Source organism: Theropithecus gelada, chromosome 18 (assembly GCF_003255815.1).
Source record: "Theropithecus gelada isolate Dixy chromosome 18, Tgel_1.0, whole genome shotgun sequence".
Classification (NCBI taxonomy): Eukaryota; Metazoa; Chordata; class Mammalia; order Primates; family Cercopithecidae; genus Theropithecus; species Theropithecus gelada.
The window spans coordinates 10,177,758-10,203,690 of NC_037686.1; the positions used below are offsets into that span (position 1 = coordinate 10,177,758).

General features: G+C 41.8%; 1 protein-coding gene and 1 non-coding gene across 3 annotated transcripts in view; one reads left to right on the forward strand and one right to left on the reverse strand.

The window, feature by feature from the left end:
* MYOM1 (myomesin 1) overlaps nt 1–25,933 on the forward strand; it is a 147,615-nt gene that overhangs the window by 116,325 nt on the left and 5,357 nt on the right. For both annotated transcript variants that reach the window (XM_025365122.1, XM_025365123.1), the window contains 14 exons: nt 2,321–2,477; nt 4,192–4,298; nt 4,415–4,459; nt 8,518–8,654; nt 12,067–12,211; nt 13,263–13,322; nt 13,614–13,681; nt 16,595–16,708; nt 17,577–17,664; nt 18,684–18,722; nt 18,817–18,922; nt 21,671–21,834; nt 25,145–25,181; nt 25,422–25,444. In XM_025365122.1, the coding sequence (XP_025220907.1) occupies nt 2,321–2,477; nt 4,192–4,298; nt 4,415–4,459; nt 8,518–8,654; nt 12,067–12,211; nt 13,263–13,322; nt 13,614–13,681; nt 16,595–16,708; nt 17,577–17,664; nt 18,684–18,722; nt 18,817–18,922; nt 21,671–21,834; nt 25,145–25,181; nt 25,422–25,444 (1,290 nt within the window). The remainder of the gene's footprint in view (nt 1–2,320; nt 2,478–4,191; nt 4,299–4,414; nt 4,460–8,517; nt 8,655–12,066; nt 12,212–13,262; nt 13,323–13,613; nt 13,682–16,594; nt 16,709–17,576; nt 17,665–18,683; nt 18,723–18,816; nt 18,923–21,670; nt 21,835–25,144; nt 25,182–25,421; nt 25,445–25,933) is intronic.
* Nucleotides 9,194–9,256, reverse strand: LOC112611739. Its single transcript, XR_003116720.1, has one exon. It is a non-coding gene; the product is annotated as a U7 small nuclear RNA (small nuclear RNA).

A 25,933-nucleotide genomic window follows, 5' to 3' on the forward strand; every position in this document is an offset into this window, starting at 1 on the left:
CTTGAGCTCAGGAGTTTGAGACCAGCCTGGCCAACATGGCGAAACCCTGTCTCTATAAAAAATGCAAAAAAGTTGGCCAGGTGTGGTGGCATGTGCATGTGATCCCAGCTACTTGGGAGGCAGAGGTAGGAGGATCACCTGGGAGGCCAAGGCCACAGTGAGGCAAGATCACACCACTGCACTCCAGCCTGGGTGACAGAGTGAGACCCTGTCTCAAAAAAAAAAAAAAAAAAAAAAAAAAAAAAAGGGATTGCACTTCTCTGGTGAGTGTGCAGCATACTAGCATGTGGACTTTGTCACATCAGAACTGGTATTAGAGGCTGATTTTCCTTATTTCTTGGTTTTGGGCAGTGTTCCAAATGGGTAAGGCGTTACAGTACAAAGTTATCTACAGCATTGAGAGAATGGCGAAGCTGATTCAATTGTTCATATTCTTTCTGTTTTGTGGTTATTTTGTTTTCAGAAAAGTCAAATCTTTCACAATCAATAAGCAATATTTTTGTTGTAAACTTGTCATACCTCTAATGTAATAAACAGCAAGCATATGGATGATTCACTTCCTTTTAAAAAGAGATTACAGATAGAACAATGAATGATGAATATGAGCAATCTGTCATGCTTCCAAAGTAGAGATTATGCAAAAAGCAAGATTACCTCACTTCTTTTCTCTCTGTAACAACACAGATATACAAAAATTTCTGTTTGCATTCTTTCTGTTACTCAGTCACACAAACTGTATATTATAATACAGTCAACACTCTTCAGTGTTAGCCTTTTCTTAAGTTTTAATAAGAGCATTTGTTCAATATTATACGAAACTAGAGTGTGAGGATTAGTCACGTGTTATCAGGAACAGAAATAAAATGTGGGCTGCAACTTGCAATGGAATACATATAGCCCTTTAAAAGTAACATATGGCAGACAATTAACTTAGGGAATCCTTAAGCCTTCTTTAATTGTTATTTCAGTTTATCTATGTAACCAAATATGAAAGTAGCCCTTTGTTTAAGAAAAAGGAATTTTAAAAAATTTTCTAGAACCAGTCTTCTCTAAGCTTTGCGTGTGCTAACAATCACTTTTTGGAAATTTATAGTTGAAGCATACACTGCCATTTGTACGGACGTAAGTTAGATCAACTGTCAGGCTCAGGAACCAAGATCTTCCTGCCAGGCACCAGGCACTGGTTTCCTCTTGGCCTTCCCTTGGGAAAACGTTTGCAATTTTTTTTCCACTAACAAGTTTTATTGGACAGTAGGCCAGGATGTTGGCCTCTTATGATACAATCTAGAGAGAAAACATTCAATTCTTTTGGAAGTTTTTTTATGCTTTTTAAAAAAATACAGCTGTACTTTTCTGGGATTGAATATAATATATTTTTCCTAATGTACTGAAACAAACTGTATATTATTTTTATTTTTTTTAATATATTTTTCCTAATGTACTGAAACAAACAAAGTTTAGACTGGCAATTGAATGAGTATAAATCTGAGTAGAGCATTTTACTCCTTTCAACTGGATTTAGGAATAGATGTGAATGTTTCATATGCTATACAAATTCTCCTAGAAGTCTCTATTAGGTGAAGGTGCAATTTATTATAACTCTCAAAAATAGAATAACTCAAAACACTAACTGAATTGGTTTTTTTTAATCCAAAAACCAATCTTCTTGAAAGAGCTGAATCTCTTGAAACTCATTTCCATTTAAATTTCCATGCAGTTTAATAATAGTCATTTCTCAGTTGCTATCACTCTAGTCTAGAGGGACATCTTTAAATTGATTTATGGTTATGTGATCCACAGAGCAGGCATCCATATATTTCTCCACTCTTAAATGACTTAAAGGCTTTGAATACGTGAATATAGGCGATTCTTAGTTTCTCTACTTTCTCCCATTCAATTTCCTTTTGGGTTCTTCATCTCTGCGCTTTCCTGATGACTGATTGCATGTGGATATTATTGAAGCAAAAGTCATGAATTAGGGCCTGATCAAAATCAATTGACTTCCCCTTTTCCCAAAGCTGCCTTGTCTCCTTATTGCAATCAAACCACTCCCATAACTATACCATCAGTCACATAACAAACACTACTGTCCATGGTGTTGACTCTACTTAAGAAACGTGGTGCAACCATCAGATTTCGTGTTATGGCATAAAAGCCAAATTGTAGAGTAGGACTGTCCCTTCACATGAGCAGTGAAACTTTTCCTTGACCTGGGCTCAGGGCCCTACTTTAGGGCTAAAGTAAAGGATCTCAAGGTAACAAATTCTTACTTGGTTGCTTTCCTCCACGAAGTATCAGTACCTTCTTTTTGATCTTACAGGAACCAAAGAGGTTGTTGTAAATGTGGATGATGATGGAGTCATTTCATTGAACTTCGAATGTGATCAGATGACTCCAAAGTCCGAGTTCACCTGGTCCAAAGATTATGTATCCACTGAGGACTCTCCACGGTTAGAAGTCGAAAGCAAGGGCAACAAGTAAGGACTATGTCAATCACAATCATGGGTTTCCTTTTCACTGTAGGAGGATGAGGTGAGCTCTTTGATTTCCACTTAAATTGCTTGGAATAAGAGGATGAAGTCACATATATTTTATATCTGGTATTGAAGAAAATAATAACCAACTTAAACCTTAAAAGTAATCATCCTAGACTGGCTCATTGACTCACACCTGAAATCCTAGCCACTCAGGAGACTGAGGCAGAAAGATCACTTGAGCCTAGGGGTTCAAGACCAACCTGGGCAACATAGTGAGACCCTGTCTCTAATAAAATAAAATAATAATAACAACCCTTCTAAAATACTTTTTACTTATTCCATTTAAAGTTCTTTCTTATTTGTCTCATTTATGCTATTAGAAACATTCGATTGACATAAAGATCAGCTTTAAAGATGATTCTCATTATCTATGAAATTTGGAAATCTTAAAGTAATGATGAGGATACTTGTAGGGGGCTAGGAAGAACCTGCTCGTTCAAGTTATGGTAAATTAAATGATTTGAGGATAATCTCTTCTGCTTTTTTCACCATCACTCATGAGTGAGCCAATAGTACATGGGAAGAAAGCTCTGTGTGGAAGCACCACATGGAAAAGCTCTAGGCCCAACTCTACCAGGAGCTGGCTGTATAACCGTGGGCAGCTATTTAACTGCCACAAACCTCGGATTTCTTTCTCTATAAAATGAGAGTAGGGAGAATGGAGGAACTATATGATCTGTCATTTCCTTTCAACGCCAAGATTTTGAGTGTTCTTTTTACTTTGCTTTATAGCAAAAGCTTACGAAGCTTTATATTTTCATCGTGTCAACCACATTGGATTGATATGATAAAGCAAAGTATTTGATAAAGCACAGTATTTTCTAAGTACTTTTTTCTATTACAATGAAGCCCAGTATATCTCAGAAATCAAAGAAAAAACTAGCAATTTTGTTGTAGAATGACAAGGAAATACTGAATATAATTAAAGGACTTTTTCTGCCCCTATGCTGTAAATTTCTTGACATGAAACACATTTGCCCCAAGAAAAGATAATTGAACGATAAATTTTTCTCCCAGTTTGTGCACTTAACATTTCAATGTTTGGTTGGTCTTAGACACTGCCTAGCAATATAGCTTGCCAAAGTTAGAAAACACAATGAACTTGCCCACTGAGCCATTCATTTACTTATTACACATATTATGTGCCAGACAAGGTACTGGGTGCGGGGATAACACAGTAAACAAAGCAGTTCCTGTCTCTGGAGGCACAGGGATTATACACTGGGGAGAATACAGATGTTCATGGTAAGTTCAGAAAAGGGGAGAGCAGGAGATCGCATAGGAGAGGCACCTAGAGTTACCAACAGCAGGTTCTGCCCTTGGCGGGGGAAGTGTCTGGCTCCCAGCAGGGGCTGCTCAGCTGGATATTTTTCTGCAGGATGTGCACTGATAAGCAACATAGCTTGGGCATGTGGGCTTTGTGCCAGTTCCACTCCCCTGTCACCACCACCCCCTGGAAGGAGGTAAGGAAAGTCCTCCCAGAGTAAATGGCATTGAACCTGAGACACCAAGAACACGTAGGCTGTAGCTCAGCGAGATGAGAGGAGGCGTCCAGATGAAAGGAGTAGCATATACAACTGCCCAGAATCAGGGGAAACACAGGCCCACAGATCCCACACACCCTCATTTCTAAGAAAAATATTTTGTTCCGAAGGACGAAAATGACCTTCAAAGACCTTGGGATGGACGACTTGGGTCTTTACTCTTGCGATGTAACAGACACTGATGGAATAGCATCAAGCTACTTAATAGATGAGGAAGGTAAGTTTAAAATCAGTGCATTCACACATCGAATGTTGCTTTGATTTCTCGATTATTCTTAAGTGGTTTTTATTTTAGTAGTTTAAGGTTTAATTGCTTTCTTTTTCCCCCTACAGAATTGAAACGTTTACTTGCTCTCAGCCATGAACACAAGTTCCCAAGTAAGTATCCACAATACACACACAGATTTGAGCAGTCTCACTAGGCAGCAGCTTCTGGAATAGATCAGATGACAGCAAAGTGTTTGGCCTGGACTCTCTTTATTCTGGACTTTCGACTCAAGCTGTGTGCCTGGGCAGCTCACTTTTATTTCTCTGTGCCTTGGTTTCTTTTCCAGGAATGGCTATCACAATGGTTTATAGCACCTACTATATAGAAATGCTGTAAGAGGGTGGGGTGCGGTGGCTCATGCCCGTAATCCCAGCACTTTGGGAGGCCAAAGTGGGTGGATCACTAGGTTAGGAGTTCAAGACCAGCCTGACCAACATGGTGAAACCCCATCTCTACTAAAAATACAAAAAATTAGCTGGGTGTGGTGGCAGGCACCTGTAACCCCAGCTACTCAGGAGACTGAGGCAGGAGAATTGCTTGAACCCAGGAGGCAGAGGTTGCAATGAGCTGAGATCATGCCAGAATTAATCCAGACAGTAGGCATTGCCTGATGTCATTATCATTTATACTGAGATATTTTATCTTGCATAAGCCTAAGAACTCTGATTATTGGTGCTAAGAGAGAGGGTAGCAGCAAACTCAGGTATCCTTTTATTAGAGACCCAGTGTCGCATTTTGGTAGGGAGAACCTGAAACTGATTAAAACTCTGACATGTGGCTGGGCAAGGTGGCTCATGCCTGTAATCCCAGCACTTAGGAAGGCCAAGGCGGGAGGATCACTTGAGCCCAGGAGTTCAAGACCAGCCCGGGCAATGTGGTGAAACCCCATCTCTACAAAAAATACAAAAATTAGCCAGGTGTGGCAGCAGCTCCTCGGGAGGCTGAGGCGGGAGGATCACTTGAGCCCAGCAGTTGGAGGCGGCAGTGAGCCGTGATTATGCCACTGCACTTCAGCCTGGGTGAGTGAGAATCTGTCACAAAAAATAAACATAAAAATCACAAAATAACAAACTCTGACATGCAAGTATCAGAGCCCCCAATCCAAGGGTGTTTTGGTTAACCCAAGGAAGCAACATTTTTCAATACTACAGCACCCACTCTTTGCTTTCCCCTACCACTCTGAGACCAATGAGGTCACAAAGTGAATATTTTCAGAGGCCTGGTGATAGGATCAAAGTAGCATATGCGATTTATTGATTCATAGGCACTCCATCTTTGTAAACGCTGGCATGTTGATGAAGCTGTCTTCATGAGATTTTGTAAAGTTTTAAACTGCCTTATTTCTTAGAGAATGTAATAACGAGTATGGTATTCCTTTATCCTTTGGCACAGTAAATTCTCCTATTTTAAGCTGTTTTCAAAAATATTTTGAAAACCACTAAACATGTGCCTTAAACCTACAAATAACATATTTCGCTGAGGCACATTAACTGCCAGAGAAAAGAGCCTAAGGAAATTTAGAGCTGAGTAAATGGAAAAAATAAAAATGCACAAAGCTAAAAATAGAAAGCGACTTAGTCTATCTTGCCAGTATTGATACTAAATTGCAGTGTGGAAAGATAGCTTATTTGAATATATATCCGTACACCCAGAATTCAAGGTATTTTGGGGGAGTGGGGGGAGGGTACACTTTGGTATTCTCAGCATGCTGCATAATAGCCCTTCATTTGCAGACACCAGTTGTTACCCCTCTTGTATACATGCACTATATGTGGGGAGACATGCACAAGCACATATATATAAATATAGATATGTTGGTGTGTCCTCTTAGGTGTCAACATATTATATTCTAAAATTAGTGGTTGTAAAAATTAACCAGGTGTGGTGGCTGTCACCTGTAATCCCAGCTACTCTGAAAGCTAAGGCACAAGAATCGCTTGAACCCGGGAGGTAGGGGTTACAGTGAGCTGAGATCATGCCACTGCCTAGATGACAGAGTGAGACTCCATCTCAAAAAAAAAAAAAAAAAAGGTGTTTCCAGGGTGTTGTAGAAGCAACTAGAGGAGGAAAGAGATACCAAAACATTAACAGCCAACATTAATACAGCATTTATTATATGCCAGGCTTTCTATAGAGTAGTTAAGCAGGATATATTTATTTGAATTCCACAATTACCTTAAAAGGGTTGGTATTGTGCTGATTTGATTTTAGAGGGGAAGAACATGAGGCCTGGAGAGGTTAGGTAACTAGATCATTTGCACACAGCTAGTTAAACCCAGGTGGTCTGCCTCTGGAGCCTGCTCCCCTGACTGTGACATGGGCTGTCTCTATGTATGCATGGCCACTTTTGCTCCGTGCCCCCGTGGACATTCAAGGTGGCCAGCATTCCCCAAACGATGTTCTCAGGACTCAGGGAGGACAGTGAACATTAAGGGAGCTGGAGGCTTCCAGGAGGGCCTGTTCCTCCTCCTCCCTCACCACTCTGGGCATCTTAGGTAACCTCTTCACTCACATAGTAAGTTTCCTAGAATGAGGTCTCCAGATATTTTTAGAAGAAATTGTACTTTCTACTCTCCTCAAGACTTACTTGTAGCAAGCATGAATGTCCTGCAAGGGAAAAGCTTAGCCTCTGCCCTTGCCGCCCTGGTGCACTCAGACATCCTGCTCACACTGGAAAACCACCGTGTGGACAACCAGGACCAAGAGGAATACAGAAGAGATGGTGACCCTGCTCTCAGCTCCACCACCCAGACGTGTTACCACTGTCTCCTGGGGTGCAGTTGAGATTTTGTAAAGAGATCAGTAAAGTGAGGGGAGGAAGAGAACCAACCTTCTTGAACACAGACCACTATTCACAATACCTTAATATGTTCTCTTACTATATTTATGTTTGTTTGTTTGTTTTTTAGAGACAGAGTCTCACTCTGTTGCCCAGGCTGGAGTGCAGTGGTGCGATCTTGGCTCACTGCAACCTCTGCCTCCCAGGCTCAAGCAATTCTCTTGCCTCAGCCTCCGGAGTAGCTGGGATATAGGTGCCCACCACCATGCCTGGCTAATTTTTGTAATTTTAGTAGATACGGGGTTTCACCATGTTGGCCAGGCTGGTCTCAAACTTCTGACCTCAAGTGATCCGCCCACCTCGGCCTCCCAAAGTGTTAGGATGACAGGTGTGAGCCACCATGCCTGGCCTTATATTTACTCTTCATAGCACATCCATGTTAGCAGGTGAGGGACACAAGATCTAAAGGTGGAGAGTAACTGGTCCAGATCTTGGTGGGACTCCAAAACCCACCTTCTCTCTGCCTTGAAACCCCCTCAATAGATGACATCTGAGCCCCCTCTCAGTCCTGCATTGGAATGAATTTATCACACTGAACTTGCTAATGAATATGGAATAATGCAAAGAAAAGCATCCCTTGAAACTTGAAAAGGGTAGTTTTAAAATAAATATAAAGAAATATGAATTTACATTTGACATAAGTTTAGGAAGCTTCTAATTTAAAATACAGCACTTGCCAACCAGATGAGGTGGCTCACACCTGTAATCCCAACACCTTGGGAGGCCAAGGAGGGAGGATCACTTGAGGCTAGGAGTTCAAGACCAGCCTGGGCAACATAATGAGTCCCTGTCTAATAAAAGAAAAAAAGAAAACTAGCCGAGTGTGGTGGTGCATGACTGTTGTGTGAGCTACTCAGGAGGCTGAGGTGAGAGGATCACCTGAACCCAGGAGGCAGAGGTTGCAATGAGCCGAGATCGTATCACTATACTCCAGCCTGGGCAACAGAGCGAGAACCTGTTGCAAAAAAAGAAAGAAAGAAAAACACCAACCAAAAGCCACAGTAGAAAGTTAGAGATACTGACTACAAGTGCCCCATGCCCCTAGAGGTAAGTTCATCTTCCTCATTTTTACAGTTGAGACAACTAATGATTCAAAGAGGATGAACAACTTGCTCTAAGTGACAGTCCCAGCATCAGAGCTGAGTCCCTCTGTCTTTAAGCCTTTCCCTGCAACTCTCACTGTCTCTGGGCTTTGCAAGAAGCAGGTGCTACATTGTCATTTCCATTGCCTGTTTTTTTTTTTTTTTTTTTTTTTTCACTTGTTGGAAAATGAGCACCAATATAATTGGTTACCAATATAATTACTGTGTTTATTTTTACTTTTCATAGCTGTCCCAGTTAAATCAGAGTTGGCAGTTGAAATTTTGGAGAAGGGCCAGGTCCGGTTTTGGATGCAGGCTGAGAAGCTATCTGGCAATGCCAAAGTCAACTACATATTTAACGAGAAGGAAATTTTTGAAGGCCCGGTAGGTTTTACACTGTTTAGCCTTTTTAATGTATCATTGTAGAAGACACTGAGGAAGCCTTATGTGGATGTGGATATGTTGTTATAAAAACCGCTGGGTGGTGGAGTGGGTGAGTTTAAATCCTTCTCACAAGTGAAAACTGTGAAATGAAAATACAGATTGACTATATCATATTATGCAAACTGGGACGCTTTGAGAATGAAAGGACAACAGTCATAAACAGTCATAAACCAAAACGGTCTCAGGCAAACCGAGATGTATGATCACCCATGAAAACAGAGAGGCTGTCCTGGGAGGCAGAGGAGCCCACACCCTTGCCTGAATTCACATCATACTCACACTGGACACCTCAGCACGGACTTGATTCGTTATATGAAGAACAGGCCTCTTGCCTAATGGCTCCGAAAAATTCAATAAAAATACCTTTCATTGCTTTTCTGGTTAAAAACACAATACATCCTTATTGTAAAAAGCATTAAAGACTCAGAAAGGGCTAATCGCACATTCTTACGGCTTTTCTTAATTTGGTGGCAGTGCTGGGGGGTCTTTCCAGCAAAAACCGGAAAGCCTGCTAGACAAATTCTAAAAGAGCTGTAACACTTCTAATGGCTTTTTGATGTACATATTGGTATATACTTTTTTAGACATTTTTCTATGCTTTTCTGTGTGTATGTCTGTGTCATATTTACATAGGTAGTTACATATATATATATATAAAAAATACTCTTTCCTTTCAACATAAGCATCGTTTTTATAGAGCTACAACATCTAAGCTTTATTTGTCCTCCCCACAGACATCAGTCAAGTCAAGATCAGGCCAGTGCCCAGTAGTACTGAAGAACTGGGGGTTCAGGGGCTCTGACCATCACCTGTGCTATCATGGGTGTAAATGGGAAACTGAAAGGGCAGAGGAGGTGTGGTTTGTGACTGTTGTTAGCAACCCTTTCCCTTTTCACTGAGATGTATTTTTAAAACATTTGAGGACTTGTTAGTGAGAGGGAAACGGGTACCATGAATATTAGGAGAGTATGCAGCGTAGTCCTTCCCAATGCCTAGAGTGACTTGCTGTGGGGCAGAACAAGTCACTCCTGACTCCTGTGTCCACTGCGACCCATCTCCTCTCCACTTTCAAAATGTTCCCTCGACTGCTGTGATCACCACCTGGCCAGGGGAGAGGAAGGAAAAGTGTTGTTGGCCTCACCCATCACCCCACAGTCAGTGAGTGAACATTCATGCATACGTGCATATAGACATACTCCCCTTCACGTGTTCAAGCGTGCACACGTGTTGCCTTGAGAGTATGCACCTGCTCTCTTAAGTCAAGTTTCTTAGAAAGAGAGTCTGAAGTTGTTTATCATTCAAATGATTTATTGTTGGGGAGCAGGATAGGATAGGGGGATGCTAAGCAAAAATGTGATCTCAGTTGGAGGCTGACTTCCTGCAGGGGAGACTCGGGAGCATGAATTGCATCACAGAGTTCATCCCAGGCCTTAGCCTTCGTTCTGTGATATTTTATATATAGCAAAAGTTAACAAATTCAAATCTATCATGGAATTTGTGCTTGCATGCCCAGAGACTAAAACTTATCTTTACATTCTGGAGAAAAAAATTTGTCTAAACAATATGATAAAATACGTATAGTCTAATAGGGCTATTTCCATTCATTAAGAGCAAATAGGGCCAGGCATGGTGGCTCACACCTGTAATCCCAGCACTTTGGGAGGCTGAGGCAGGGGAATTGCTTGAGGCTCAGAGTTTGAGACCAGCTTGGGCAACATAGCGAAGCATCATCTCTACAAAAAATTTTTAAAAATTGGTGAGGCATGGTGGTGTGTGCCTGTAGTCCTAGCCTCAAGAGCCTGAGGCCTGAGGCTTGAGTCCAGGAGTTCGAGGCTGCAGTGAACTATGATTGCACCACTGCACTCCAGCCTGGGCAACAGACTCTGTCTGTAAAAAGAGAAAAAAAGAGAGAGTAAATAGATTCAGAGGCATTTTTTTCAAGTATTAATTCAGCAGATATTTATTAATTGACTACTATATACCATGCATGTGCAAGATGCCAAGGAGATAGTGATAAATGAGCAAGATACCTGCCTCTGCTGCCTATAGTTTTATTCTACTCATTAAAAATAATGTAGGCCAGGATCAGTGGCTTATGCCTGTAATCCCAGCACTTTGGGAAGCTGAGGTGGGTAGATCACTTGAGGTCAGGACTTCAAGACCAGCCTGGCCATCATGGTAAAACTTCGTTTCTACTAAAAATACAAAAATTAGCTGGGTATGGTGGTGCACACCTGTAGTCCCAGCTACTCAGGAGGCCGAGGCAGCAGAATCACTTGAACCTGGGAGGCAGAGGTTGCAGTGAGCCAAGATTGCACCACTGCACTCCAGCCTGGGTGGCAGAACAAGAATCCATCTCTAGATAAATAAATAAATAAACAAACAAATAAATAAATAAATAAAATGTAATCTGGAAGGTAATGTGAGAGTCTAAAGACAACCTTTTGACATTTTGTCACTTGGGGTAACAAAACTTTATTTAGATTTAAGAAACTAAATTTCAGACTTTTTAGTAATCTATTCTGGTCTAGATCAAAAACTCCACATAATATTTCCCTTTTCTTGGGTATAAGAATATGAAGAACTTGTTCAGTTATGAAGAAATTGTATTTAAATTATTACTCTAATTTTTAATGTTTAATTTTTTTTTAGACATGGTCTTCTTCTGTTGCTCAGGCTGGAGGGCAGTGGCACAATCATGGCTCACTGTAGCCTCGACCTCCTGGGTTCAAGAGATCCTCCCATCTCAGCCTCCTGAGTACCTGGGATTAAAGTTGCGCACCACCATGCCCGGCTAATTTTTCCTTTTTTTTTTTTTTTTTTTTTTTTTTTAACAGAATTTTGCTCTTAATGCCCAGGCTGGAGTTCAATGGTGCAATCTCGACTCACTGCAACCTCCGCCTCCTGGGTTCAAGCAATTCTTCTGTTTCAGCCTCCCAAGTAACTGGGATTACAGGCGCATCCCACCACACCAGGCTAATTTTTATGTTTTTAGTAGAGATGGGGTCTCATCATATTGGTCAGGCTGGTCTCAAACTCCTGACCTCAGGTGATCTGCCCGCCTCAGCCTCCCAAAGTGCTGGGATTACAGGTGTGAGCCACTGTGCCCAGGCTATTTTTCTATTTTTATATGGACAAGGTCTTGCTTTGTTGCCCAGGCTGTTCTGAAACTTCTGGCCTCAAGCAGTCCTCACCTCGGCCTCCCAAAGTACTGGGATTATAGGCATGAACCACTGCACCTAGCCTAAAAATATTATTCTTTGGGGTTTATTTTTATTTCATCAAGCTTATTGTCATCCAAGTAAAATATCTGCCTTAGTGATTTCTCTGTCATTTTCTTTTCACACTGAAGAAATATAAAATGCATATTGACCGAAACACTGGCATCATTGAAATGTTCATGGAGAAGCTACAGGATGAGGATGAGGGAACGTACACTTTCCAGCTTCAAGATGGAAAAGCAACTAACCATTCTACTGTTGTTCTCATTGGAGATGGTAAGAATTCCGTGGAACATTAACCAGCAGGCTTTGCTACTCCCTTCAATCCAAATACCTCATGGCACAAAAGTTGTCGTTTGAATTGTTTCTTAATTGAATTCTAATGTTCAAAATACAATTTTCAGCTGGGCGCGTTAGCTTATGCCTATAATCCCAGCACTTTGGGAGACCCAGGCAGGCGGATCACCTGAGGTCAGGAGTTCAAGACCAGCCTGGCCAACATGGTAAAACCCCGCCTCTACTAAAAATACAAAAATTAGCCAGGTGTGGTGGCATGCATCTGTGGTCCCAGTTACTTGGGAGGCTGAGGCATGAGAATCATTTGAACCCAGGAGGCAGAGGTTGCAGTGAGCCTAGATCGCACCGCTGCACTCCAGCCTGGGTGACAGAGTGAGACTCTGTCTCAAAAAAAAAAAAAAAAAAAAATACAGTTTTCAGTTAATACCTTACATGGTATTTTATTTCATAGGAATGAAAGTTAATTTAAAAGAACACCAAATTTATCCCTAGCCCACAGGCAAGACTGCATTTAAATACTTTCATATATAAACAAATGTTTATTGCTCAAATTCTCCAGTGAGGGAGATTGCAATACAACAAAGACGGTATGTGTCTCAGAAACAAACCATGATGCTGTTTTGCCATGTGTACTTACTGTAAATTACTAAAATTGAGAATAAAAATATGTAAAAGTAGTGCATTGCGAATCTACTAATCATACATTGTAACTAGATTGTAGTAAATCAGCTGCTCCCTTCCTGCCACCCAGATTTAAAATGTGGCAGTTACAAAGGCAATGGAAAGGCTGGCCAGAGCTCTGTGTTTGCAACATCCAATATCATTTCACTGTTTCCTAGCTTTATGACCTTGTACAATTTATTCAACCTTCCTGAGCCTATTTCTTCATCTATAAAGATAAAAAATGAGCAGGGTTGTCACAATGTATGAGTGTTACAGTAATGAATATAAATCACTTAGGGGTGGTAGCTGACATGTGCATTTATACCACCCAACTCAATTTCACACTTCCTTGTTTTTCAATTTGTAGTTTTCAAAAAGCTCCAGAAAGAAGCTGAATTCCAGCGGCAAGAATGGATCAGGAAACAAGGTAAAAATAGGCAGTGGATAAAGAGAAAAATTTTAATTTTTTTGTAGAAAATATTCCAAGGTTATTTCCATAACAAATTAAAATGAATATTATTATGTTAATAATGCCTAGTAAATTAAAATAATTGAAAATATGTACAGTTAAATATGTAGACATTAAAATCTTTAAAAGCTAAATCTAGAATTTTAAAAATTTGACTTCAGATGTAAATCGCCTTAGGACTTAAGTGTGAGCTTTGATTTTGCATTTGTGATTAATAGAGTAATTGCTAATGTCATTAAAATTTTATAGGTCCTCACTTTGCTGAGTATTTGAGCTGGGAAGTGACTGGTGAATGTAATGTACTATTGAAATGCAAGGTAAGAGATAGATAAATTTTTGATATTTGATTCAAGGGAAATAGAATGTAGAGAAGAGGAAGATCAATTTTTCATCTCTTCCATCTGAGCCAAAATGATAAGTGGGACACATATTTACTGTTGAATGTTACTGTAATCATCTGTTGATAAGAAAGATTTAAAATAAAACGACATATATGAGAAGGCAAGGTGATCATTCCTAGTCACTACTAATGACCTAGTTAGTAAGACCCTCGACCTTTATCTAATTAGTAATCTCCAAAGACTCTCACATTGTTTTTGTCTTAAGCCAAATCTGTATTCTAAGTCATAGACCTATTCCAGAATCACTCTAGCTGCAGTGTTTCGTGGACCTTGCTAAGTAAATTGTGAGGCTGGCGCAACAATACTCCTGGGTGTTCCCCAGCTGTGCCACTGACTCCAAGCCACTGTGCTGGCTTGAGGGAGAGATGTGGAGAAGAGTTGGCAGCTCACAACCAATTGTCTTATTAGGACTTCGAAAAGATTCAGGAAAAAAAATTCTATATGGCATTCTAAACGAGTTTGTACTTTAGCTTGTGGTGTGTAGCTGAGTGAGTCAGCAGAAATGTTTCGGGTAAGGAACTGGTGGGTGAGGTTGGAGCGGGAGCGTGCAGGTCCTGCTGGCTGACAAGGACAAGTGGAAGCGTAGGTGTGGCATTTGGTGTGGATTTCACAACTGTCATGATAAAACCCAGAACCCACGTGCCCCAGTGTCTACTAGATCTGATAAACTCAGAGAAACAGCAGTCTATCAGAAATACATATAAGGAAAATCAATTCTAGGTTGTAGCCTCACAGGAAATGGCAATGCTGCTTGAAAAACTCTTTCTCAGGCAAGCGGAAGCCCTCAGCTTCTCTCTTATCCCATCTGCCCTGTCGTGCTGTCCCCGACTCACTTCCTCATCCACATGGCCCCTCCCTATAAACCATCCCTTTGCAAAAGCCCACACATCCCTCGCCTTCTGCGCTTGCTGTGGCCCTCTGCAGAGGAGCTCTGGTGTCCTGTGACGGCCTTCCTCAGGAGAGTCAGCCCCATTCCCAGATTCTGAGCAACCAAGGGCAGCCTGGAAATGGGTTGTGAATATTCACACAGTTCGTGCTTACGCTGTCATTCCAATGCCTGGAATGACCTTCTTTCAGCTTCTCTGACAAAATCCTTTCCAGGCCCAGCACAGTGGTCTCTAGAAGGCCTCCCACTCCCTCTGTCTCCCCATAGCTCTTTGTTCCATTATTGTGGAATTCCTGTAAATGTGGCCCCTCACATGTGGCATTACAGTTCCTGGAGTATGCTCAGCTAATCATTCAGACTCACAAGAGAATGGTGGGTCTTGCTTGGCGCTAGTCTACTCAAAAAAATGTAGGAGGGGCTGGGTGCGATGGCTCACGCCTGTAATCCCAGCACTTTGGGAGCCCAAAGCAGGCAGATCACTTGAGGTCAGGAGTTCGAGACCAGCCTGGCCAACATGGTGAAACCACGTCTCTACTAAAAAATACAAAAATTAGCCAGGCGTGGTGGCGGACACCTGTAGTCCCAGCTACTTTGGAGGCTGAGGCAGGTGAATCGCTTGAACCTGGGAGGCTGAGGTTGCAGTGAGCCAAGATGACGCCACTGCACTTCAGCCTGGGCGATGGAGTGAGACTCTGTCTCAAAAAAAACCAAAAACAAAAACAAAACAATGAACACAGGCGGAACCCTAGCTTGCACACTGGGACCTTCCTCTCCCTCAGGAGTCCACATGTGGAGCTATGACCTTTGCCATCCCAGACAACAGAAAGCTCAGATGCAAGGAGATACGATCCACTTTGGGCAGGTGCAGGAAGGGGCCACGGCAAAAAGAAAAAAAACACCTAAAAACCTTCATGCCCTAAGGACCTAGTATCTCTTGTAACAACTATCTAAGCAGAACTTCCGGGATCCACACAAGGGTTATGTCCAAATTTCAAGAGCAATGTACTCAGCAAAGCCCAAAGCTGCGGAGTGATTGTGTGTAGTGGTTTCACTGCAGTTACCAGGGTGGTTCCTATGTTTATTTATTAGCTGAAATTGTTTCGTATTTTAAAACCTGTATATTCTCATGTATAATGAGATAACACTTTCTTTGTTGGTTTTATAGTTGTATTTTCTCTTTGGGGAATGGTATGTACCTTTCACCCATTATTCAGTGGGCTCTTTGAGATAGTTTTCTTGATTTGTAGGAAGTCTTTACTTTTTCATACAATTTGAATTATACAAGAAATACATGAGTATATTCTCCTTTGAAAAAAAAAAAATCAAGCACTGTAGATAAAGCTCAAGATCCCTTTAACCACATGCAGTTGTTTAGTCCATTTGAAATAGATGACATGATGAGGAGATTAGTGTATCTAAGTGAGTCTCCTCAAAATTGCTAAGTAATTAATTTATTAATCCATGCCTCCCTTCCACATATATTTGCAATGCTTCATTTATCTTTTACTAAATTTTTAGATATAGATTGGGGCTTACTCATTCCATTCCTTTAATAAAGTCATTTGTTTTTCTAACACAGCCTGTATTTTAATCTGATGGGATTTGTCTTCCTTTGGTTTTGAGATTTCTATTTTCGTTTAAGTATGTATATCAGTATGAATGTATCTATTCTCTCTTTTCTTTCTTACCACGTGATTTTAAAGTCAAATTTTCACTGCTGGAAATAGAGATGCTATTGGTTTAGGTTTATTCTATTGGTGTCCACTTGATTGTAAACTCTTTTCTCAATTAAAATCGCTTTCCATTGATTCCTTTAGAAATCTGTGTCTTCTCACTCCATGTTCAGTGCTTTTTCTTTTATATCTTGCTGCATTAAGAACTATTTAACTTCACAAAAGTACATTTCCTTATTTTAAAAAAAGTAATTATGGTTTTGCTCCTAGGTGGCAAATATTAAGAAGGAGACTCATATTGTGTGGTACAAAGATGAGAGGGAGATATCAGTGGATGAAAAGCACGACTTTAAGGATGGTATATGTACCCTGCTTATAACAGAGGTAGGCGATTATAAATGCAAAATGTAATATATTAGCTCTCTACCCTCTGTCTTACCCCAAAACAGTGACTAGATTCTGTATTCCTTTCATGACCAGGGGATTTATATTAGCTTACTTCCAACTGCTGTAGGAACACAAAAGCTTCTCTAGCCTTGTGATGTGTGTGGATTTGGTAGACAGCAAACCAATATTAGCTGAATGCCACAACTCGCTTTTCTGAGTTGCTTTTATCCATATATGGGCAGTGAAGTGGATCCTTCTTCAGTTGTACTTAAGCCTCCTGGTCCTAAAAGTGCAGAGACACCAGACGTGGTTTCATTTAAGGATAGATTTTTATCTACTCCTTGTTTAAAAGAGCACGGCATTTAAATATATCACTATAAAGCTAGTGATCACTGGTTTTAATAAATGAAGGTAGAGTAAAAGATAAGGACTTTAAGCCTCATATCAGTTACAGCCTTAGAAGGTAAAAAGTCAGGACTGCTAGCTCACTGGTCAAATTATTACGGAGAGGTGCATCTCTGCATCTGTGAACGGTTCATCACTCACGCAGTTAGATGCTTAGTCAAAGAGTGTTTTGATCGCAGTTCTGTAAATCAAGGGCCTTTAAAAATGCAGATAGCAGGTCAGGTGCAGTGGCTCACACCTGTAATCCCAGGGCTTTTGGTAGGCCAAGCTTGAGGCCAGGAGTTCAAGGATACAGTGAGCTATAATCATACTTCTGCACTCCAGTCTGGCTGACAGAGTGAGACCCTTGTCTCAAAAAAAAAAAAAAAAAAAGAAGAAGAAGCAGCAGAAGAAAAACAATTACAGATACCATGCCCTGCGGCTATGAAAGGTGCAATGTGGTATATCTATTCCCTCTTAGTTTTCCAAGAAAGATGCTGGGATTTATGAAGTTATCCTGAAAGATGACCGAGGAAAAGATAAGAGCAGACTGAAGCTTGTGGATGAAGGTCAGTCCACCAACCACTGGTGTCTGTCTTGTGTGTTTCTGCATACAGCTTACCAGAATGATGATTTGAGACCGAGCTGACGATTGAAATCATGCTGACTTTTTTTGGTCCACAGATTTTGGCTTAAGTGAAATTCCAGCAAAGTGAACTATTTTATTCAAAAATACCTCACTTCTAGTCATCTTCGAAATCAGAAGTGTATTTTTGATCCTTAGAGAATTTATAGTCCAGAGTCCACAAGGGGTCTGTTTTCAATTTAAATCATTTTTGTTTTAACTCTATAAAAATATTCCAGGCTCAAAAACTTCTGTCAGAAGCATGACAAAAAATAGTCCACTCCAAAGGTAGCAAGCAAGATTTACATATGAAATGTGAAGCCTTGCAGTTTTTAGCAGAGCAAGAAAGCAAATTCCATTTTTCAGAGACCGCTAAGGGCAAATATATCATGATGATGAAAATCTACCTGGGACCCCCAAACTTACAATTTTGTTCCTGAACAAGATTTTAAAAATAATATTGCTAACAAACAGCAGAAATCTGACTAATTTCACCTTCCTACTTTGGGCGGAGGTGGGGCTAAATGTGTTTATTGGCGAAAAGCATTATCAGGCTGATGAAGGCCAGGAGACCTACATGGTTAATTCAGTATGAATCAATGACACGGGTAAGAAAATGTCCTCTAATGTAAACTAAGGCTTCCTGGGAATTGAGAAGAAAGAGAATCCCAAAGTCAAGAACCTTCCTAGAAATCTCTTATGGCCCTTTCTCTAGAATGTAAATATGGCGATTGTTACAAAGAATTCAAGGGGAAAAAAATCAAAATAAGCAGGGATCCTTTAAAACCTGGTAAAACTGAACTATTTCCTCAAAGAATACTCATTTTCAGTGGGTCCACAAATTCACCTTGTTTCCATTTCCTTTCATCCAGAAAGGGAAGTTTTGAGAACTAAGAATTTGCGATTTAACCTTACATTGAGAATTTTTATGCTAAAGTTTTGGCTCTGAATCTCTCTCCACAGCCTTTAAGGAACTGATGACAGAAGTATGCAAAAAAATAGGTAAGTTAAACATTTCACACCACAACAATGCTTTATGATCCTCCTGCCAGGAGGGGCATGCAGATGCAGGAAATATGCTATTTTCTTCTTTCAGCTTTGTCTGCTACAGACCTGAAAATCCAGAGCACAGCCGAGGGCATCCGACTGTACTCTTTTGTAACTTACTACGTGGAGGATTTGAAAGTTAACTGGTCCCACAAGTAAGTAAATGGGAACTTACTTGCTGTGTAGAAATTCTTTCCCTGCCAGGTGCGGTGGCTCACACCTGTAATCCCAGCACTTTGGGAGGCCAAGGCGGGTGGATCATTTGAGGTCAGGAGTTCGAGACCAGCCTGGCCAACATGGTGAAACCCTGTCTATACTAAAAATACAAAAAAAAACAAAAACAAAAACCACGAGCTGGGCGTGGTGGCGGACACCTGTAATCCCAGTTACTGGGGAGGCTGAGGCATGAGAATTGCTTGAACCCAGGAGGCAAATGTTGCAGTGAGCCGAGATTGCACCACTGCACTCCAGCCTGGGTGACAGAGTGAGACACTTTCTCAAAAAAAAAAAAAAAAGAAAAGAAAGAAAGAAAGAAAAAGAAATTCTTTCTCCAGTGGAAGAGAGGAGGATAGGGAAAAAATTTTCATGTTCTTCTCAAGTAAGGAGTCTTCTTGATTCTCAAGTCTGACACTGGTGAGCACAGGACAGAACCACCAGGGCATTCTCTTACTGGGAGGTTAGCTCGTTCCCTCAACATGTACGTGCTGAGGCCGGTAATAGTTACAGTACGTCTTTATTTGTGATTGAAGAAGTACCATAATTCACGGACACCTCTATAACGCAGCCTCCACCTCCAGACAGTCGTGCTTGGGCTCCCTCTGCTGTGCCAGGCATCTGGAGCCACATTCTTACCCTTCTCTCTATCCACACGGTTAACACATTCTGTGGTCTGGAACAGAGATGAAGCAGTGTGCACCAGGAGGCACCTAATTTCCCACGGTATGAATGAGTGGGCATCCACCAAAGAAGCCTAATCCAATGAGTGCCCAAGATTATTGTTGTTGATGTTATAGCGCCTGGCAGAGTGAGACATTAGCATGTTTCTGGTCCACCCTCAGAAGGCTTTGGAGAGCTCAAGGCGACTTTGGGGAAGATGGGTTTGAACCTCCGTGCAGTTATACAGGGACTCTATTCAAGTTCGCTTCTGGGATTCCAAGAGCTGAAATCAGTTTCCAAATCAAACCAGGCCTCCCGTTTACACTCTTGACAGTGTCCTTAACCTCCGTGCTTCCTTGAAATATCCTGAGCTGAAAGAGAACCAAGGCCTGGCATAGATAATCTGATGGAGTGTAGCCACCTTCAGTCCAACCTCAGGATGCAAATGTTCCAAACTGCAAATGTTCCTAGGAGCCCCACTGAGAAGAAGGTCCCGTGGCATCCCCAGGAGGGTACAGATAGTAAGTTTCCTCACCCTGTACCCTCAGCGGCATTGACAGTTTGGGGGGGCGCTGCTGAAAGCCCTTTACGTATGTGAATTCATTTCACATTCACCACTCTGCATGGGAGGTGCTCCTCCCTTGAGGGATGAGGAAGCTAGGGCTCGGGGAGGTGACCTGCCTAAGGTCACACAGCTAAGAGGTGGGTCAAGGCTGAGCCTAGGCAGCCTGGCTCCAGAGCCTGGTTCATCATGGCACTACCTACCACTGGCTTCCAGCTGCGTGAAGTCTAGACTAGAGGTCCCCAAACCCCAGGCCATAGACGGGTACCAGTCCGTGGCCTACTAGGAACTGGGCCGTGTAACAGGCGGTGAGTGGTGGGCGAGGGAGCGAGCATGACCACCTGAGCTCCGCCTCCTGTCAGATCGGCTGCGGCATTAGATCCTCACAGGAGCGCGAACCCTATTGTGGACCGCGCATGTGAGGGATCGAGGTTGTACGCTCCGTCTGAGAATCTGATGATCAATGTTATGTGCTTGAGTCATCCCGAAACCCTCCCCCTACCTGGTCTGTGGAAAAATTGTCTTCCACGAAACCGGTCCCTGGTGACAAAAAGGTTGGGGCCCACTGGGCTAGATTGAACAGTTAGCCAGAGCCAGGTGCCGCAAAGCAGCCATTTGTGTTTTCTTTAAGATGACTTTACTGTTACGTAAAACAGTGTTTTCGCTAGTATTATGATTTATTATTAACTGAGTCATAAAAATGAGAATTGGTAAAATTCCAGTGTAGAATGCTGGGGCTTATTCCTTTGTTCTGTTTCTTTCAGAATACATTTTAGGAAAGTAATTATAAGCTAAAATAGATCAAATTCCAGGAAATTCCTCTGTGACATCTAGGACATTCTAATATATCAGTCTGAAGTGTGAGAGAAGTAAAATTCATTGAATCATCAATCAAAAAGCTTTATATCTTCTCTAAAAGAATTACTTGTTCAAAAATGAGAACACTGAAAGGATGTTTTGAGGAAATTGCTATTAGACCAGCAAAGCATAAGCATCTTCATTATTTGGTCTAGTCAACCACTTGAGCCTCCATAAGTGTTGTTTTTGGACTGGCTTGTAAAATCTGATTTACAGCCATAGATTATCTAGATGAAATATGCAGTAAAATAATATGTAGTTTGGCCTTTTAGCTTTATAGATTACCCTAGTCCTACAAATAAATCCAAACTAAAACAAAGATAATAATACCACTGAGAAGTATTAGTATTGTGACTTGCCCTGGGCCTCAGACTGCTCTGAGGAGTTATTAATAAATAAATATTCCGACTGTCAGAACTTGGGCCTTGGAATCCCAGTTCTGTGTGTCATGGCCCATAATTTTTCTGAAGCAGAAGAATAACATATGCAGATCCCTCACTTTTTGCAAGCCTATAAAACTTTACGGCAAGAGCCTCAATAAGAGACAAAGTAAAGATCAGCCCTGGGTGGAAGCAAACGCTAAGGAAGTTTTCTTCGATTTTCACAGTGGGGCCGCCATTAGGTACTCAGACAGAGTTAAGACCGGGGTCACTGGAGAGCAGATCTGGCTACAAATCAATGAGCCCACCCCAAATGACAAAGGGAAGTACGTCATGGAGCTCTTTGATGGCAAAACTGGACATCAGAAGACAGTGGATCTTTCTGGACAAGGTAAACAGATATGTTGCAGATTCAAATTTACTCTGGATGAATGAGCCTTTTAAAAGAAATGAAGGGAGCTGGGCATGGTGGCTCATGCCTGTAATCCCAACACCTTGAGAGGCCAAGGCAGGAGGATGGCTTGAAGTCAGGAGTTCAAGACAAACCTGGGCAGCATAGTGAAACCTCATCTCTAAAAAAAAAAAGTAGCTGGGCAAAGTGGCACACACCTGTAGTCCCAGCTACTTTGGGAGGCAGGTGAATCAGTTGAGCCGAGGAGTTCAAGACCAGCCAGCCTGGAGCAATATAGCAAAACCCCGTTTCTATAAAATATAAAAATAAATAAATAATAAAAAATACTCAGTTATAAGTAAAAAGTTAAAAAATACTGGGCCATTTCTCCCTTTCCCAGAACTATACTCTTCATCCTATTCTTTCTTACAAAAGTAAAATAGTCTGCTGGTATGGTGGCCTTTAATCCTAGCACTCTGGGAGGCCAAGGTGGGAGGATCACTTGAGGCCAGGAATTTAAGACCAGTCTGGGCAATATAGTGAAACCCCAGCTCTTCAAAAATAAAATTTTAAGAAATTAGCCAGGTGTGCTGGCGTGGTGGCATATACCTATAATCCCTACTGCTCAGGAGGCTGAGCTAGGATGATCACTTGGGTCCAGGAGGTTGAGGCTGCTGTGAGCCAAGATCACACTGCTATACTCCAGCCTGGGCAACAGAGCAAGATTCTGTCTCTAAAAAAATTAAAAATAAATAAAATAAAATAGTCTATACTGTGTTAAAGTTAATAAAGACAGCTGTGGACTGACTTTTCCTCTACTCCTTCATTTTAAAATACAACCTCAGGTGGGCACGGTGGCTCACGCCTGTAATCCTAGCACTTTGGGAGGCTGAGGCAGGTGGATCACCTGAGGTCAGGAGTTTGAGACTAGCCTGACCAACATGGTGAAACCCGTCTCTACTAAAAATACAAAAATTAGCTGGCTGTGGTGGCACATGCCTGTAACCCCAGCTACTCGGGAGGCTGAGGTAGGAGAATCATTTGAGCCCAAGTGGCAGAGGTTGCCGCGATTCGAGATTGCGCCACTGTACTCCAGCCTGGGCTACAGAGCGAGACCCTGTCAAAAAATAAAAAATAAAAATAAATAAATAAATAAATACAACCTCAATATTCAGTAACTCAGGTTCTTTCAACCTCAGAGAGCAGATTCGTCATTTAGAGCATAGCCCTTCAGCCCTGCTTTGAGTGTTTTTGGTGCTGAATCCCCTTGTCTTCACCGCACCCACTCACGGTGACTAGAAGGACTCTCCGCAGGACCCGCAGTAACGGGAGCAGCCGCCCCAGAGGGACGCCGGCTTTCTAGGACACACTTGGCCTGCGTCACCAGCGCACGGCGACGGGGGATTTCTTCCACTCTCCGTCTGACAGTGTGAAACACAACCGAAAAAGGGAGGCAGTAAGGGGGTGGAAAAAGTTAAAATTTTTAAAATGTTATTTTTACTCTCTGGTCCACCAAAGCTTATTTAACTACCCCACTCTGAAATCCTTTTTAAGGAAAAGCCTGTAGATTGTCCTACCAGCATTGCCACTGCTACCAAGCACAGATTGGCTCGGCCATTCCCACCTCTCTCTCAGAGTGGTGTGGGGACAAGGGGAAGCACTGACTTCAGCCTGGGTCCGCCTAACCAGTCTACCCCTCATTTTACAGATGAGAAAAACTCAGGACCAGCAACTTTAAGCCTAGCTTTATACTTATTTTTCCCATCTGTAAAATGAGGGAATAAACTAGTATTATCTAAGCACTCTCTAGACTTAAAATATTATGATTCCTAGACCACTGAGGAGATGAAAGACGAGGTGAGAGGGATTTCAAAACGAAGCTACCTGCCCGACATGGTGGCTTACACCTGTCATCCCAACATTTTGAGAGTCTGAGGCAGGAGGATCGATTGAGCCCAGGAGTTCAAGACCAGCCTGGACAACATAGTGAGATCCTGTCTCTACAAAATGAAAAAAAAAATTAAAAATAACTAGGTGTGGTGGCACACACCTATAGTTCCAGCTACTCGAGAGGATCATGTGAGCCCAGGAGTTTGAGGCTACCTCAAGCTATGATTACTGCACTCCAGCCTGGGAAATGGCAAGACCCTGTCTCTCGGGAAAAAAAAAAAAAAAAAACAAGGCCGAGTGCAGTGGCTCACGCCTATAATCCCAGCACTTTGGGAGGCCAAAGCGGGTGGATCACGAGGTCAGGAGATCGAGACCATCCTGACCAACGTGGTGAAACCCGGTCTCTACTAAAAACACCAAAATTAGCTGGGCATGGTGGCGGGCGCCTGTAGTCCCAGAGAAGCTGCCATTTTGCCTGGATCTTTAATCAAAGTGGCTTACTCTGCAGGCACAGAGAAAAATTATTTAAGAATTATATAGATCTCATTTTCTTGTCGCACTTGCCTTTCATCCCCTCTCCATCATGGCATAAGAAACATTGCTTCAGACAAGCACCAGCGCTCTCTGTGATTACAGTAACTCATTGTGCTTTTTCGCCCAAATAGACCAGACAGCATAACAGAGACTGCCTATCTAGGAGGCTCTGATGTCTGGGATAATTTAATAAGAGAAAGGTTTTGTTTTTGTTTTTGTTTTTGTTTGACACTCAGGATGTTTACTCAACAGCCAGCTTTTCTTTGAAACAGACTTTTATGGCCGGGCGCAGTGGCTCATGCCTGTAATCCCAGCACTTTGGGAGGCCAAGGCGGGCAGATCACTTAAGGTCAGGAGTTTGAGACCAGCCTGCCCAACATGGTGAAACTCCGTCTCTACTAAAAACACAAAAATTAACTGGGTGTGGTGGCACATGCTACTTGATTAGTCCCAGCTACTTGGGAGGCTGAGGCAGGAGAATCGCTTATACCTGGGAGGTGGAGGTTGCGGTGAGCCGAGATTGCACCATTGCACTCCAGCCTGGGCACAGCAAGACTCCGTCTCAAAAAAAGAAAAGAAACAGATATTTATTCCCATGTTTTTCTTTGTTGGAGTTAATCTCTGCCTTTCCATCTGAGGGGCTGAAACCCTCTGGCTGAGTTGAAAGCTTCTAAAATCTACTATTTCATATTTTGTGCCTAGAAAGTATTTCCTGACCTTGTTAAGTACATTAAGCTGTGGAGTGAACACATAAGCACAGTCTTAATCAAAGTCAGTTTAGTCATGTCTGGACCGATAACAATGATCTCCAGTTGTGAATTTTAATATCCCTGTGTGTCGTCAATTCTGGGTGAGAAAATTCTAACTCTTCTTTTTTCGTTTAAAGCATACGAGGAGGCCTATGCTGAATTCCAGAGGTTGAAGTAAGTCCCTTGTCCTAACCAATGCCACTTGCATGCACTAATTTCCCTGGAAGCTTGCATTACTGCTTACCCCTCTGAGTGTTAGAAAGAGCCTTTTATTTCAGAAAATACAGTAGAAGTAGCACTTCCCACTGTTACATTGAACAGCAAAATGTTTCTGAGGCGATGAAAATGTCCTCAAGTTTAGCTACTTTGAAGTAATACTAACACTAAATTCTTCTTTGTTTCTCTCAACCACAGACAAGCTGCCATTGCCGAGAAAAGTGAGTAAACCATTTTCACAAGTACTCCTGGGATAGATTCAAAAGATAATTTTGTTTTGCTATTATGACTACAGATGGAGGAGAATGGAAGTGGTTTTTTTTTCTTTTTTAAATCTTAGGTGTTCTACATATGTTTTCATTTTAGTCTTTTGAGTAAGAATATCTATGAAAAGAAGGTCTCAGGTTACATTGTAAAGAATATCACCCTACCCTTGACTTGAGCTCCAACCCAGACATCCTGAGAAACCTCTTGGCTGCAAATCATACAATAGGTTGTTAGTCACTTGCAGATACAGTGTCTCATAAAAGTGTGTATGTATTGGAGAAAAGAAACATCAAGAAACATTGTAAGGGCCAGGCGCAGTGGCTCACACCTGTAATCCTAGCGCTTTGGGAGGCCGAGGTGGGTGGATCACCTGAGGTCAGGAGTTCAAGACCAGCCTGGCCAAGATGGTGAAACCCTGTCTCTACCAAAAATACAAAAATTAG